Consider the following 16,992-nt stretch of genomic DNA (forward strand, 5'->3'; position numbering starts at 1 on the left):
CACAGGTATTAAATATATACATTGTTAAGTGCTGGAAATCTGGAATGATTCAGTAATAGCTGATGCGAAAGTAAAGGTAATTCAAAGGATTCCTACATACCTTTCACTCAGCTTCTTAGATGCTAACATCTTTAGCCACATTAAATTATAAAAACCAGGAAATTAATTTTGATATAGTACTTAATCTACAAACCATTGTGTTATCTCACCACTGGAGTTTTTTTTTTTTAAATAAGATTCCACATTATATTTACATTGTCATTTTTTAATCATTTATTTATTTATTTGAAATGCAGAGATTTAATATTGTCAAATGGTGGTTTTCATATCTTTTAGACCTGTTTAATGGAATTCTATCAAAAGGAAGAACTGTTCCTTCTCCTCCATTTACTTATTGATACATTTATATACAAACAGACTTGTGGATATTTGTTATCTTCTATGGGTTATATTCCATTACCATGATTTTGATTACTCAAATTGCCATAAATTTGGCCATTGGGAACCCCTCCTGTGTCCTTCCAATTTTTTGTTTTCGCTCAATTTTTTGAATATATCCTTACTTTCTGGAATCACAAAATGGTCCAGGCTCTACTCCTATTTTCCTTGACTCAGCTTTGGAATTCAGTTCCTTTTATTGGGAAATGGCATTTAGAAACCACTAAGAGAACTTAGAAGAGGAGCCGGCTGTAGGTCTAAGGGATTATGATGATCTAAGGATGAAGACAATTGAGAGGCAACTGCAGATATCCAAATCTTTGTGCTCTCAACACCCCTTTCTCTCCTGTCCATTTGATGAGTTTCTAACCTTCCAAACTCAGGCCAGGTATCTTCTCCATCAGTCAGTTCCTGACCAGCTCACCTTCTAGGGTAAAAATGATCATTCACATCTTAGAGCCATCCTTCTCTACCCTCTACTGTCTCCTGTCCTATTACTCTCCCCCCACAATCTAATAATCTGTATTTATTTTGCCAAGGATGTCTATAGCATTTTAGTGCTTTTGCTCTCTGTTAGAAAGCTCCATGTGGGATAAAACCTGTATGTTATCTCTACTTCATATTTCTAGTATAATCTGGTACATACAGGCACTATTAAATGAGAGTTGAAATGAGTAATTACTTACTAGAACTAACTCAAGAAGGATTTATACCTGTAAAATGTTATTTTTTTAAATAAAGATTTATTTATTTGAAGGCAGAGTTACAGAAAGGGTGAGGCAGAGAGAGAAAAAGAGAGAGAGAGAGAGAGAGAGAGAGAGGTCTTCCATCTACTGGTTCTCTCCTGAGATGGCTGCAATGGCCAGAGCTGGGCTAATCTGAAGCCAGAAGCCAGGTGTGTCTTCCGAGTCTCCCACATGAGTGTAGGGGTCTAATGATTTAGGGCATCTTCTACTCCTTTCCCAGGCCATAGCAGAAGCTGGATCAGAACTAGAGCAGCTGGGACTGGAACTGGCACCCATGTGGGATGCTGGCCCTGCAGGCGGCAGCTTTTCCTGCTATACTACAGTGCTGGCCCCAAATGAGAGCATTCTTACACATGGTGTAGTTATCCACACAATCTCTAAACCCTTGGTGATTTCCCTCAGTTTTCATGTATTCCTGTTTGCCTTCATCCCTGCTCTACTCTGTCATGTAACTGACAATTCAACCACTCAGTTGGAAGATTAAAAGTATTTACATTGCTTACAGTGTAGTAATTGATACAGGTAAAAATCAGTGAAAGCTAAAAACCAATTATGTGAAAGTTGAGAAAAACAGGATATTTGCTGGATACCACAGTATCACTCAGCAGATTACTTATTTAATTACAAATAGATAAATACTGTTTTACAATGGAAAGAGTTAACATCACTCAAAGTAGGACAGCCTGACATGTCCTACTGATATGAAGCACTAAGAAGTTCCCAATATCATTTGTGGTATGTTCTTGCTAAAAATATTTAAATCTAAAGGCAGAAGTTTGAAAAAGTATAGAGCAAAAGGAACAAGTTAAAAGAAACCACCAGGGGAAAGCCAGACAAACCCAAAATGTGAGATCTATAAGTTAAGGGGCCTAAACTGGAATATAGGTTAAAAGTGACCAATGCAATGTAAAATTGGATTCTGGATGATAGAAAAATGAAAACAGCAGCAACAAGACCGATATAAAAAATGTTTGAGACAATTGGTCTAGCTCTAACTTACAGGCATTTGGGTAGTGAACCAGTGGTTGGGAGATCTCTGTCTGTCTCTATTCTCTCAAATAATAATAAAATTTTAAGAAGAAAATGACTACATACTACTGATTGCAATGTAATAAAATCCTTTGAAGACCCTGAATAAAATTATATCCTGAGTTTCTATATTTGTAGTTACAGGTGTTACTATTAGATCAATGATAAGTTGAAGAAAAGCATTGAGTTAAAATATTACACATCAGGGGCCAGCACTGTGGCCCAGTAGGTTAATCCTCCACCTGGAGTGCTGGCATCCCATACTGGCATCAGTTCTAGTGCTGGCTGCTCCTCTTATGATCCAGCTCTCTGCTATGATCTGGGAAAGCAGTAGAAGATGGCCAAAACACTTGGGCCCCTGCACCCATGTGGGAGACCCAGAAGAAGCTCCTGGCTCCTGGTTTCAGATTGGCCCAGCTCCAGCCATTGTGGCCATTTGGGGAGTGAACCAGTGGATGGAAGACCTTTGTCTCTGTTTTACCCTCTCATTGCCTGTAACTCTATCTCTTAAATAAATAAAAATTTTTAAAAAATTACACATCAAAAATACCTTTAATTTTTTTTAAGATTTATTTGAAAGAGTTACAGAGAGGCAGAGGCAGAGAGAGTGGTCTTCCATCTGCAGGTTCACTTCCCAAACAGCTGCAAAGGCTGGAGCTGGGCAGATCCAAAGCCAGGATCCTAGAGCTTCCTCCAGGTCTCCCATTTGGGTGCAAGGGCCCAAGGATGTAGGCCATCTTCTGCTGCCTTTCCCAGGCCATTAGCAGGGAGCTGGATCAGAAGTGGGGCAGCCGGGCCTCAAACCAGTGCCCATATGGGATGCCTGCACTGCAGGCAGCAGCTTTAGCTATTTAAGTCATAGCACCACCCCCCAAAAATACCATTAGTCATCCAAAAAAAATTGTCAAATTTTTGGACCTCATTTGAACTGTCTCTGATACATGTTAGGGGCAAGAGGGCTTCTGTGCTCTTGTTGACTTGAAATACACACAACATTGAGAGGCATCAACTAGAGTTTTATAGACTTCTCAGTAACCAGGTACAAGCTCAGGTTCCTAGAAATATTTTTTTAAACCTAGACTAATGATGTCCTCACAATTTCATAAAATATATTTGCACCATTAGGTCTAAAAAAAAATCCAAAAGAAATGCCAATGTAGAAATAAAGATGGAAACAAGACCAAATGAACATGCTACTACAGCCAACACATAATTGTTTTTATTAACTTACAATGCCACTCTATTAATAGAAAGAAGATTCTTGACTGATGAGATGCAAATAACATGCAAGCCCTTTCTGTTTCAAGAAAGCATCCTGACACTGACTGTTTGCAGGCAATCACACAAAAGAATTGTTGGTGGGATCAATAAGCCTCTTGTATCCCAGGAAGAAAAGGTTGCAACACATATAAAGAGCCACTGTCTGGGAGATAATAGACACCATTTGACCAGAAGAAAAATATATGGAGGCAGAGCTGAGAATGGGGGTGGAGAGTTACAAGATAAATATGGATAGAAGCCGGTGCCGCGGCTTACTAGGCTAATCCTCCGCCTAGCGGCGCCAGCACACCGGGTTCTAGTCCCGGTTGGGGCGCCAGATTCTGTCCCGGTTGCCCCTCTTCCAGGCCAGCTCTCTGCTGTGGCCAGGGAGTGCAGTGGAGGATGGCCCAAGTGTTTGGGCCCTGCACCCCATGGGAGACCAGGAGAAGCACCTGGCTCCTGCCATCGGATCAGCGCGGTGCGCCGGCCATTGGAGGGTGAACCAACGGCAAAGGAAGACCTTTCTCTCTGTCTCTCTCTCTCACTGTCCACTCTGCCTGTCAAAAAAAAAAAAAAAAAAAAGGATAGAAGATGTTTCCTCTTCCACTAAATTTCAATCCTTGTTTCTTATTCAGACAGGACCTAACGGATACAGATCTCGCTGACACTTCTTAAGAGCTGTACTCCTTTCCTGTCTAAAACATACAGGAGGAGGTTCACAAGCTTCTGAAAAGTAACCTCTAGTATAGTGAGAGAGATAGTATGTGTGTGTGTTTTTTTTTTTCTGCTGAGAAGGTTGCATAGCTTTCGTAAGAGACGCAGATGGGTCCCTGACCCCAGAAAAGTTAAAAACTTCTATACTACAGTAGGGAAATTTAGCCCTGACAAAAGTATGTCAGTAAATGAAAAATATTATTGCTCTGTCTTTTCACTGTATTTTTTTAAAAAAGATTTATTAATTTATTTGAAAGTCAGAGTTACACAGAGAGGGAAGGAGAGGCAGAGAGAGAGGTCTTCCGTCCGCTGGTTCACTCCCCAATTTGGCCGGGATGGCCAGAGCTGTACCAATCTGAAGCCAGGAGTCAGGAGCTTCTTCTGGGTCTCCCATGTGGATATAGGGGCCCAAGCACTTGGGCCATCTTCTACTGCTCTCCCAGGTCATAACAGAGAGCTGGATCTGTAGAGGTGCAGCCGGGACTCGAACCAGTGTCCATATTGGATGCCGGCACTGTAGGCGGTGGCTTTACCTGCTGTGCCACAGTACCGGCCCCCAGAATGAAATTTTTCTTTAACACACCCTAGCACTTGAAGTCATCTATGAATATTGAAATCATATTTGAACATCTCATTCAGAGAAAAACTTCTCTTAAAACTGTGGTAGGAAGTCAAAAAGCCATAGGGGGTAAAAAAAAAAAAAAAACTTGAACAAGCTGGGGAAAATATTTACAAATCAATTCACTGATAACAGATAACAAGGTGTTGTTCTCAATTAAGAGCTCACATAACTCAAATTCAAAACCCTAAAAACTAATAATAGCCCAGTAGATGGGCTATTATTATTTATGGAATAATTTTCAGAAAAGTCAATACAATCTCACACATAGTAAAAGAAATGCAAATTTAAACACAAGAAGACACTTCCCACTGTCAAATTAGAAAAGACCAAAATAGTTAATATTATGTGTGGTAAGAGTAAATAAAAGAGACAGACACCTGTCTAAACTATTGAGAGTACTGTTTTTCAAGTCCAGCTTCTACCTCCTCAGCACCTGAATGTGCTCACCTATTAAGATCAGGAATGTCTGCCCGCTGCCTAACTTGATTTTACTTGACTTTTTGGGGAGCAGACGGTACTGTGAATCTCACCCGCACTCTTTTTTTTTTTTTTTTTTTTTGACAGGCTGAGTGGACAGTGAGAGAGAGACAGAGAGAAAGGTCTTCCTTTTGCTGTTGGTTCACCCCCCAAATGGCCGGCGCACCACGCTGATCCGAAGGCAGGAGCCAGGCGCTTATCCTGGTCTCCCATTGGGTGCAGGGCCCAAGCACTTGGACCATCCTCCACTGCACTCCCTGGCCACAGCAGAGAGCTGGCCTGGAAGAGGGCAACCGGGACAGAATCCGGCACCCCGACCAGGACTAGAACCCGGTGTGCCGGCGCCGCAAGGCAGAGGATTATCCTATTGAGCTGCGGTGCTGGCCTCACCCACACTCTTGAAACTCCCTCTTCCCCTGACTTCTGCAGCCCTGACACCTTTCTGAATTCCCTGGGGCCCTTTCACTCTGCAGTTTCCAGTCTTCCTTTTGCCCGTCCTCTAAATGTGCTGTTCTCAGAGTTCTGTCCTTTGCACTAGTTAACCTGGTGCACTGCCCAAACTCAAAATGTCCTAAACTCTTCTTATGACTCACTTCTCAACCGCCTGGTTATTATATGCATTTTTTTTTCTCAGTGTTAAGTTAATCTTACAGGACATGCTTTCTGAGAGTTGCATAATGACTTATAAAATGTTCAAATCTAGTGGATCAGAAAGCAAATAAGCAAAATCTCTTATGGTGACAGACTGGCTTCCAGTTACAATGTTGATTAGGTTTCAGGAGTCATAATTTTCTCAGTTTAATAAATAAATTGCTCAAAATTTAAAAACCTCTTAAACAGCTGGCATTGTAGTGCAGTGGGTTAAGCTTGCAATGCAGGCATCCCATATCAGAGAGCCAGTTGGAGTCCTGGCTGCTTCACTTCTGTTAATGTGCTCCCTGATAATGCGCCTGGGAAAGCAGTAGAAGATTACCCAAGTACTTGGATCCCTGCCACCTTTGTGGAAGTCAGGAGGGAATTCCTAGCTCCTGGCTTTGGCCTGGCTCAGACCTGCCTGTTGCAGCCATTTGGGAAGTGAATCAGCAGATGGAAGATCTTTCTCTCTTTCTGCCTTTCGAATCAATCAATAAGTCTTATAAAAATTTCTTGGGGCTGGAATTGTTGTGTAGCGGGTAAGGCCTCTGCCTGCAGTGAGAGCATCCTATCGTGTCCTGGCTGCTCCGCTTTTGTTCCAGCTCCCTGCAAATGGTTTGGGAAAAGCAGCAGCAGATGACCCAAGTGCTTGGGCCCCTGAAACTCATGTAAGAGACCTGAAAGAAGTTCATGGCTTCAGCCTGGCCTAGCCTCAGCCATTGCAGCCATCAGGGAAGTGAACCAGCAGATAGAAAATCTCTGTCTCGGCCAGCGCCGCAGCTCAATAGGCTAATCCTGCGCCTGCGGCGCCGGCACACCGGGTTCCCTTTCCAAGCTGAATCAGCTAGTTAGATGGTATGAACACTCTGAGAGCCAGAACGGGAATCTTTACTCCACCCCTACCATCACCACCAGTTTTGACAGCTTTGGTATCATAACCATCTACATAGCTTCAAGCTGGTGGCAATTTATTTTTATTTTTCAATGGCTTTTTAAAACAAACTAACTTTAGTTAGAAAATGGAAGAAACTAATAGTGACTGAATACCTGCCTGTCTAGTGGTATATACATTTTTTTCAATAACTTTTCAAAACAAGCTGTGTTAGGTGAGTATTGTCATCCCATTTCACAAATGAGGAAACTGAGGCCCAGAGAGGTCAAATGGCAGGTTTAGCTTCCAGAGCTGTGTAATAATAAAGACAGAATTCAACCCAAGCAGATCTCACACCAGTGGCCCTGTGTGGTTTCCACCACCTAGGCATCCATCATCTCCCACACCAAGTGAATGTTGGAGCGCTGTCCATGGTACTCATTCTCTACACTGTCCGTCAATTCTGAACTCTGTCTAAATTGAATGGCCACAAAGTCTGAAGTGCCTGCCAGTTATACCTTTTGAGAAAATTAGTTTCACAGAGCTCCTTATGCAGATAATGCTATGCCCCGTGGCACATGAGTCTGCAGCCTCTGGGCAAGGCGAAACTAAATCAGCGTTTTCCAAACTTTAAAATGCATATGTATCAGCTGGAGCTGTGTCAAGATAATCAAAGTTCAATTGAATCAGTGCTTCTCAAGCACCACCATGCAAATGAATCATTGGGGATCTTGTTAAAATGCAATTTTGTCTTACTAGTTCTGGAGTGGGCCAATAAAGTTTTGCATTCTAACAAGCTTCCAGATGATACCAGACTACACTTTGAGGTAACAATTGTCTACACTACTGGTTTGTGAAGAAGATCAGAACTCTACTCACCAGAGGAACCTCAAGTTTGTTGGCTCCTAATCAACCCAATCAAGTCACCAGTTTTTGTTTGGACATCAGACACACAGATAAAAGGAATGAGAATGTATTGGATTCAGAAATAGAAAATGAATCAAGACTCTAGTAGAGCAATTAGAACAGAATGTAATGCATATCCCTTCTGAGAGATTGATCCAAATGGCAAGAATTGAGTGGGAAAGACACTAGGCAGGAGAGATGTAAGAGGGGTGGAGAAGAAAGAGAAGACAGGTGATTGGTGATTTATCTTACCTCTGTTTCTCTGCCTGGCAATTAATGATATCATGTCACATTTTTCAGGTCATAATCCAAAGAGTATAAACAAAATGCATCAAATAGTTTAGAAATTTAATTTACCCTAGGAAAATAATTTTCACAATGATGTTGTACTTCATGTTTTAAAATATAGTTTAAGAAATTTCTATTATTTATTTTTAAAGGGAATCCTCACCCAGAGCCCCTAAATTTACTGGCTCTGCACAAGGCCTTGTAGCTTCCTGACTCCTCTGGCTGGAAAGCTATGTGGTGACGCCTTAGTCACTCCCGGAGGCCATTTAGTTGCACTCCTTGCACCCTGCTCATGGAAGTCCTCTTCCAGCCACACACTACTTCATCCTGACAGGTCACTTACATGGGACAGGGGAAGTGGCTTCAGAAAGTTCATGGAAGGGTTTGCTTTTGTGGTGCCCCAAGGAAAGCTGCCATCTGTGACTCCGGCATCCCATATGGGCACCAGTTCCAGAGCCAGCTGCTATGCTTCCAACCCAGCTCCTTGCTAATGTGCCTGGGAATGCAGCAGATGATGGCCCAAGTGGTTAGGCCCCTGACACCCACGGGGAGACCCAGATGGAGTTCAGGGCTCCCAGACTCGTGTGGCCATTTGGAGAATGAACTGGCGGATGGAAGATCTCTCTCTCTCTCTCTCTCTCTCTCTCGGTGATTTCCAAAAAATCAAAATAAATGTTTGCAGAAAATGGAGTTAAAACTTAGCCTGCATTTTCCATGTACTTTTCGAAGCTCCCTCCTCTGTTGCCAGCAGTGTTTGGGCCCCCCTCATGCACTGGTGCAGTGACACCATCCTGGTAAGCGTTTGTAAACACCCATGTTCTATTAATGATGTGAAATAAGGAGCCGGTGTCGCTTCCACTCCAATCTCGTCTCCCCAGGCAAAGCCCCGACACTTCCTGTATGCCTCCTTTCACTTAGGAGTCAGGGGACCCTGCATCTCCAACCATCTTTTCCTCCAAGCAATTTTGCCTAACTTTGTGTATACGTCATAAACCTCTAGGAACCCCAATTCAGTTTTTTGTACTTACGAACTTTAAAACATGAAGTTAAAGAAAAACAAACATCGAACGCACAGTTGTTGCGCAGATTTTTGCATCAAGAAGAATACATCCCCCCAAAAACCCATATCTTTGAGCTCAAGGATTTGGTATCAAATTTGATTTGGATGTGTCAGAGGGCAAATTTCTCTAGCTAGGGAATATTTTGTTGTTTATCTGTCAAACCAGACATCTCCTTTCCTAGAGGTTAACTGTAACGTAATGAGGGTATTTTCAAACGCGATGCAAATACATAGGCTTACCCGGCGGCCAGGACGGTCGGGCTTGCGACCTTGATCCGGGCCCTGGTTCGCTGCCCCCGCCGGGGGGCGTTGCCTGCGCGCAGCTCCGCGCCGCCCAGGTGTGCCCCGCGCTTCCCTGCTCTCACGCCCGCGGTAGGGGCTGGAGCAACGGCGGAGGGCGGGCCTGGCCAGAGTGGGTGGAGGCGAGATCCGGGTCCCGACTGCAGCTTGCGGGCAGAGGAGCCGCATTTGCAGCCGCCTCCGCAGCCCGTGCCTCCCCGCGGCCAGCGGTTCCAGGGAGTGCCTCCTGGAGGCGCGGAGGCCGCCCGGCACGCCCCGGCCCCGCAGCTCCGGCCGGGGCGGAGGCCGCGGGACCGCGGAGATGCGGGGCGGGGGCAGGGCGCGGGGTAGGTGACTTTATCCCGCCTCTGTTTCCCTGCCCCGGGGAGCAATGACATCACGCGGCCTTCTCCAGGCGCCGACACAAAGAGCGGTGCGGAGAGGCCGCTGCGGGGGGAGCCGGCGGCCGCCGCTGCCGCCCAGGGTCCTGGGGCTCCGCCGGCCAGACCCGCCGCCCGCGGCCCGCGCCCTTCCTCTTCCTCCTCCTCCTCAGCCGCCGCCTCCTCGGTCGCCGCCACCCGCGCCCTCCTCCAGCGGCTGAGCCCGCGCCGGGCCGCGCCGGCCCCTTCCCATGCCGGCGGCGCGGGCCCTGGGAGGGGCACCCGGAGCCAGCCGCGCAGCATGCACTGGGGGGTTGGCTTTGCCTCGTCCAGGCCGTGCGTGGTGGATCTGAGCTGGAACCAGAGCGTCTCCGTCTTCGGCTGGTGGGCCGGGTCCGAGGAGCCCTTCTCCTTTTATGGGGACATCATCGCTTTCCCTTTGCAGGATTACGGTGGGATCATGGCAGGGCTGGGCTCCGATCCCTGGTGGAAGAAAACCCTTTACTTGACCGGGGGAGCTTTGCTGGCCGCAGCTGCGTATCTGCTCCACGAACTCCTGGTCATTAGGTGAGCCGGAGAGAGGGCCCCGCTCTGGGGCGCCGAGAGGGCCACCTGGCCCGGGCAGGGCTGGTGCGAGCAGGTCACGCCGCCCGAATGCCCAAACATCGTGCCGTTACCGTTCCCAAAGGCGTTCCGTGGCCACCTGGCCGTGGGGGCAGTTCTGAGTTTACCGGAGAATTTAACTGGTGTTGGGAGGGAAAAGCGTTTGTCTCCTACACGGGTGCTAAAAGCAAAAAGGCTCTGGGTTCCTAGTCGTTATGGAGCAAAAGTCTGTTAAGAGACAGCCTTAGGAAGATCCTAAGTGCAGCGTGTTTGCAACAGTAGAATTAGGCTTTGTAAATACAGTAAGTTATTCATCTGTGGAGTGCCTTGTTTGTTTATAGGTGATAATGCTGGAAAACTAACTGCTAACCTCATTTTTTGCTTGCAAGGTTAGTTCTCCGTGTCTCTCCCTAAATGTCAGCATCATTAAGCGACCGAAATTGCAAAGCTCCAGAAACCTCTTAAAGATGCCTGGCTAAGTGTAGTGAAGTGCAGTGTTAATGCAGTCTTCGCCTGCTTATCTGCTTATCTGGAACTGGACCTAAGCACCATCTTGAGGCTTAAATGTCATTGTTGTGTGAACAGTAGGAGACCCGAGGACAGGGCCAGCACATGGGCGTGTTTGCCGTAACACCGAGCGAGACGTCGCTCAGTGCTGTAAACACTCGCATCCTTGCATCCGCTGCCGCAGAATGTTTACGGCATGGACTTGGAGATTCCAGAAAATGGAGGCCCCTGCTGTTGGTACATCAGCCCCAGAGGAGATCTCTGATTGAGTAAGGTTGTTTGGCTTATTGATACATCAGGTTATGGTTAGAATTTCCATGTGTGTGAGCTCTCAGTCACTGGAAGATTACCGAAGCCCGGCGGTTCTCTGAAAGTCCCTCTTGGCCAGTGTGAGTGAGCACAGTGCCTTTTTCCAGTGGGGAAATCCTAACACAATAGGTTATAAACAAAAGCAGCCAGGTGACCTTTAGGGGGCCTGCAGAGATCCCAAGAGGACATTGTGTAGCCAAATTTGGTTGCTGTATTTTGAGTATTTCCTGTCCCTGAGACAGAAGATGAGAAGTGGTTTAGATCTGGGGACTGTGTTGGCTTTCATATTATGTAGTTATAATGGAGAAGTTTATTTTAAGCTTGCCACACGTGTAAATTCTCTGACTTAGGACCGTTCCTTGAATCTAGTTGAACCAAATAAAAAAAAGCTTCTAAGTGAATTCTCTCTTTAGATTACTTGATATTTGTTGTAGTTTTTGAACACCCTTTCAAGCTAGGTTTCAGGCTACGTAAAGAATCTAAACACCCGTGCAGTATTTTATGGTAACCCCTTTGTTTGCCAGTCCCAAGTCTGAGGACCCCAAACCATGTGGCCTTTTGGCAGTTTTTTGTGTTGTGGAGAGAGTGAAGGCTTCACAGTACTGAATCTAAAAATCGCTTAAATGACCTTGCAGAAATAGCTTGCAGCCCAGAACTCACTTTGGAGTAGGCCACACCCTGGTACAAGCGGACTCTGGAGATAGGAGAGCCCTCTGCCCACAGATAACTCGTTCTTCCTTTAGGAGAATACTAGCCTGAGCTCTGGTTGCTTGTTTGGATTAAGGAGTTTGAAATTCTTGGTGTATTCCCATTTGTGTCTTGGCAAATGCTTGAAAGGAACGGGAAAACCCTGTATGATATAAACAGGGCTGGCCCAGCTTTGAGCACTTATGGGGACCTCTGAGTGGAAAAGCTTTGCATGTGTGATTGTGTTTGTCCCTCACAACTATCGTATTGAGGTTTGATCCCCACTTTATAGGTAAGGAACCAGTGGCTGAAGGAGATTAGGCAAGTTGCCCTAGATCACACAGGAAGGGTAGTGGGATGCAGATTCAGATTTGAGAATATGTGCCCACGTGTGGAGCCTGCACTTTTTTTTTTTATTACCATTGCTTCCTAGAAAGCACCCATTCGGAGAGAAGTTTTGATGGGGGAAGGAGAAAATTGGGAAGAACGGGGGCATTGCTCGGAGAAGACAGGTCTATAGTAGGGGCCTCACTTTCCATCTGCCTCTTGCAGGGCTGGAGAACTTTTTTCGCCAAGGACCTATTTGGATATTTATAATATCATTCGTGGGCCATAGGAAATAATCACCATAAACATAAGCCTGCTGAAGATTTATTGGTCACCGTGGCAGGGTCAGACTGAGTAATTGTGTGATGTTTCCCATCCCTGCTAGGGGGTAGGTAGTAAGGAAATTGAAGACCAAGGCTTAAGAGGTGGCATGATAGAGACTACCACTGAATGTGAAATCTGTGTTTCAGTGGTCTGTGTAGTTTAGACAATAAACCAACAAAGAAAAAAAAAAATCTGAAATGTGTGGGATAGAAAACGCACCTTGAAATGACTACAGTGAGCTCACTGGCAATTGCAAGTCGTTTACCACTTTGCTTCATTTTATGCTCTTTAGATTTAACCATATTCTATGGCTGTGTCTCCAGAATAGAAAGTGAAGTTGATAGGTGAGAATAATTTAGGAAGTTTAATAAATAGGTATCACCAAAGTAGGTATTTGAGGTTTTATCCATGTTTTTCCTATCACTGTACTTTTAAATAAATACTCAAATTTTCTCAATCCTCTATTTTTTCTGAGTAGAGACAGCCTGGCAATTATGTTAAGTTCAGTCAGGCATTTGGAAATTTGTTGTTTGTAAATCTATTGATTAGGTAATGACTTCATAACCCATAGCTCATTGGCTCTTTTTTTTTTTTTTTTTTAAAAAAGGTTTATTTATTTATTTGAAAGGCAGAGTTACAAAGAGTCAGAGGCAGAGAGAGGGAGGGAGAGAGGTCTTCCATCTGCTGGCTCACTCCTGAAATGGCCGCAACAGCTGGAGCTGAGCCGATCTGAAGCCAGGAGCTTCCCAGTCTCCCATGTGGGTGCAGGGGCCCAAGCACTTGGGCCATTCTCTGTGGCTTTCCCGGGGCCATAGCAGAGAGCTGGATCGGAAGCTGAGCAGTCAGGACTCAAACCGGCACTCATATGGGATGCTGGCACTGCAGACGACGGTGGCTTTACCCGCTGTGCCATAGCGTCAGCTCCAACACTTTTTAAATGTTAAAGATTACTCATTCATTTATTCATTCATTCATTCAAGAAAAGGCAGAGAGAAAGACACACAAAGCTTCCACGTATTGGTTCACCTTCCAAATGCCCCCAAGGGCTAGAGTAGAGCTGGGCTGAGTGGTAGCCAGGAGCCCAGTACTCAGTCTAGGTCTGCCATATGGATGGCAAAGACCCAAGTACAGGAGCAATCTCTTGCTCCCAGGGTCTGCACTGGCAGGAAGCTGGAGTCAGGAGCTAGTGCAGGGAATTGAACCTAGCAGTCCTGGGCTAAACACCCACCCCTCATTTGTCCTTGTGGCACTCATGCTCACCCTGTCCTAGAAGATTAGAGAATCAAAGTAGCCCAGGGATCAACATCTGATCCCTATAAGCCTAACACTTATCAGCTGTGTACAGAGGCATGGCTATCTGTGATATCCATAGCCATGGCAGTAGGAGCTCGTCCACTTTTAAACTAGCTGATGCTCTACTGGTTTCCTTTTATACAAACCTCATATAAGATCACCTTGTAAAATACAGCTGCACAAGAAACAACCTGCCTGATCAAATGATCCTAAGTCACAAAGGTTTCTGATGTGTAGAGGGAGGGAGCCAAATTTTCTGGTCTTAAATTCATGCTCTGCTTTTAACCAACCATGTAACCTTGGATTACTCAGTTTTCTCATCTGTAAAGTTAGGACCAGCGGAATAGTCTCCCTAGAGTTGACTAAGTCAGTTAATACATGTAGACAGTTTAGAACGGAGTTTGTCATGTGGAGGACATTCAAAGTTACTCACTATTTAGTTCTTATAAATGTTAATTAGAAAGTTCCAGACTCAAGTGGTCTAAATCAAATAGGCTGTGTTAAAAAAATTAGTTCAATGCCCATTCTGGTGTTCTTGGAGTACTTAAAACTTGGGAACTAGAGTTATTACAAACTTGATCTTAAATTCATGTTCATTGGAGGAGGAATTGAACCTCTTTGAACTTCAGTTTCCTTGACTACTGTAAAATATTAGTATGATCCCCTAAATTTAAACTGTAACAATACCCACTCTACAGAGTAATTGTCACTATATGTTAAATAGCGAGCGTTAAATATGAAACAAAGTTTCAGGCAGGGCAGGGTCGGGGGAAGAGTGAAGTGTATGTGGCTAGATAGAATGAAAGGTGAACTTTGCCAAAGCTTCCTGAGGGGTGGTAAGTAAGTGGGACTGCAGGGCGTAATGAGATCTTGTAGCTTAAGGGGATAAGATCATATCTCTTTGGATGGGAATAAATTCTGCTACTCTTATTCAGTGCTTGGTAAATGGTAAACACAATATATACAGAGACTGCCTGATTGCATCCTCACAATAATTGCTGCGGAGTTAGTATGTTCTCATTCTCTGGGTGAGTGAGGTGGAGGGCAACATGGCCCGGAGGAAGCAGGGCTTGGATTTGGCCCAGAAGCACAGACTTGGAATCTAGCCCTTGCTGTACTATGTGGTGACTCCCGAAAAACCAGACCAAGGAAGTCTTCCTCCCCCAGAAAAGTAGCCAAAGCTAAAGATAGATGTGTGGCTGAGACTCAAGAAAAGGGAAAGCAGCAGTACCAAACTACATGCTGTGTGATTGATGTGGAGGCTGTGAAGCAGAGAAGAGAGAGGGAGAGGGGGAAGGGGGGGGAGAGAACCCAGAAGGTGGGTTCCTCAACACCACAGGTGGAAGACCAGGTAAGCACACAGAAGTTTGCAAAAGGGACTCCAGGATTCTGGGTCTCAGAGCATATCTGCACTGTTATTCCAGGGTCTTAGGGATGGAGAGACCTGAAAGGTTTTATGGTGTAGTCTGATAGCCAAGAAGTTAGGCTTTCACCACCTGGTTCAGTTCAGGTCCTGCCATTTAGCAGCAGTGCGACTCTGGACAAGTTAGTAATCTGTCCTCTTTTATCAGACATGACAGTGGTACCTGCCACACAAAGTTGTTGTGAAGATTCAATGCCATACCTGTGAAACTCACAGCACTGTGGCATGCAGAAAGCACAGAATGCCATTTTCTTTCTTCTTTTTTTTTTAAAGATTTATTTATTTTAGAGGTAGAGTTAGAGAGAGGGAGAGACAGAGAGAAAGGTCTTCCATCTGCTGGTTTACTCCTCAAATGGCTGCAACAGCTGGAGCTGCGCCAATCTGAAGCCAGGAGCCAGGATCTTCTTCCGGATCTCCCATGTGGGTGCAGGGGCCCAAGTACTTGGGCTATCCTCCACTGCTTTCCCAGGCCTTAAGCCGAGAGCGGAATCAGATGAGGAGCAGCTGGGACATGATCCGGCACTGGGATGGGATGCCAGTGCTGTAGGCAGAGGCTTGCTCACTATGGCACAGGCGCCGGCCCCAATGAATACCATTTTCTCTGGTCAGCTGGCTTCCAGCAAGCAAGCTCAGCCCACCAGAGAAGAGGCTGCAGGGAGCAGAGGCAGTGGCTGTGTAGTTACTTTTCTGGGCTGTTGGGGTTGTGGTAATGTTAGAGTATTTGTAAGGTTCTCTCGTGTTTTGACTGAGCTTCTGTTCTCTCACTGCTGGGTGAACCCCTGTGACAAACACATCTGCTTGTTCATTGAGATGCTACAATGCAGCAGGTCAGCTCAAGAACTAAGGGAACTGGATGGATAACATGTGGATTGCTCTTTGTTTCTGTTTTGGTTTTAACAGGAAACAGCAAGAGATTGACTCCAAAGATGCTATTATTTTGCATCAGTTTGCAAGACCTAACAATGGTGTCCCCAGTTTATCTCCTTTCTGTTTGAAAATGGAAACTTATTTGAGGATGGCTGACTTACCTTATCAGGTACTTGTGTGCAAATATGTTTTATTTTCATGATTTCAACATCAGAGAAGAGTATTTCATCTCAGATACTTGAGTTCGGGGTCTTGTGAGTTTTCTACTCAAGTTAATGATAGATCAAAAGGGTATGGGATCCAAGGCCATGGTATTTTCCCCCAAGCTGGAATATGCTTTGGCTAATAGTTGAGGTATACCTATTAGACAGCTGTTAATACATGTGTGTGTGCCATTGTCTGAGATGTTTATTTCCTTTAGATTTTTATTTATTGACTCATTGTATTTTATCTCTTGTGAATTGTGGAGTCAGAGGATCCAGTGTGTTACCAGATAGATGCAGGTTGAAGACCTTTTACCTGAAATGCTCTTGGATTTTAGATTTTTGAATATTTGTGTATATATAATGAGATGTTTTGGGGATGGGACCCAAGTCTAAACACAAAATTTTTTCTTTCAAGTTTACCTTATATACATAGCTTGAAACTAGTATTATATGATATTTTTAATGCATCTTAATTTTGACTCTAACACATCACTATATACTATCCAGACAATTTTTTGTAATTCACACTTTCCATGAGTCTTTTCAAGTCTTTTGTATGTATGGAATTCAAAATATTTTTGCACCCCAATAAACATCTTCTGATTCCATTTTCTATAAGCCTTTTAAAAAAGTTCTTATGTATATATTGTGAGAGATTTTTCATGGTGTTCCACGTTTTGTTTGAATGACTTTCAGGGAAATATTTGCCCATTTCAGCTTTAAAGAATGAACAAAAGAATGTC

At 44.7% G+C, this 16,992-nt stretch overlaps 1 protein-coding gene across 6 annotated transcripts in view; it reads left to right on the forward strand.

Annotated features, from left to right (window-relative positions):
* The first annotated feature begins 9,248 nt into the window (after positions 1-9,248).
* The window catches only part of FAXC (failed axon connections homolog, metaxin like GST domain containing), a 102,655-nt gene continuing 94,911 nt past the window's right edge, over positions 9,249-16,992 (forward strand). Inside the window, exons 1-3 of one of the 6 annotated variants that reach the window (XM_089332840.1) lie at positions 9,249-9,382; positions 10,149-10,270; positions 16,077-16,212. In XM_089332840.1, coding sequence (XP_089188966.1) covers positions 10,164-10,270; positions 16,077-16,212 — 243 coding nt within the window. In that variant the 5' untranslated portion in view covers positions 9,249-9,382; positions 10,149-10,163. The other 5 variants (XM_089332841.1, XM_008263304.5, XM_017345295.4 and 2 more) reach the window with 5 other exon arrangements.

The sequence above is a fragment of the Oryctolagus cuniculus genome, chromosome 5 (genome assembly GCF_051225735.1).
Source record: "Oryctolagus cuniculus isolate XC-2025 breed Fujian yellow rabbit chromosome 5, ASM5122573v1, whole genome shotgun sequence".
NCBI lineage: Eukaryota > Metazoa > Chordata > Mammalia > Lagomorpha > Leporidae > Oryctolagus > Oryctolagus cuniculus.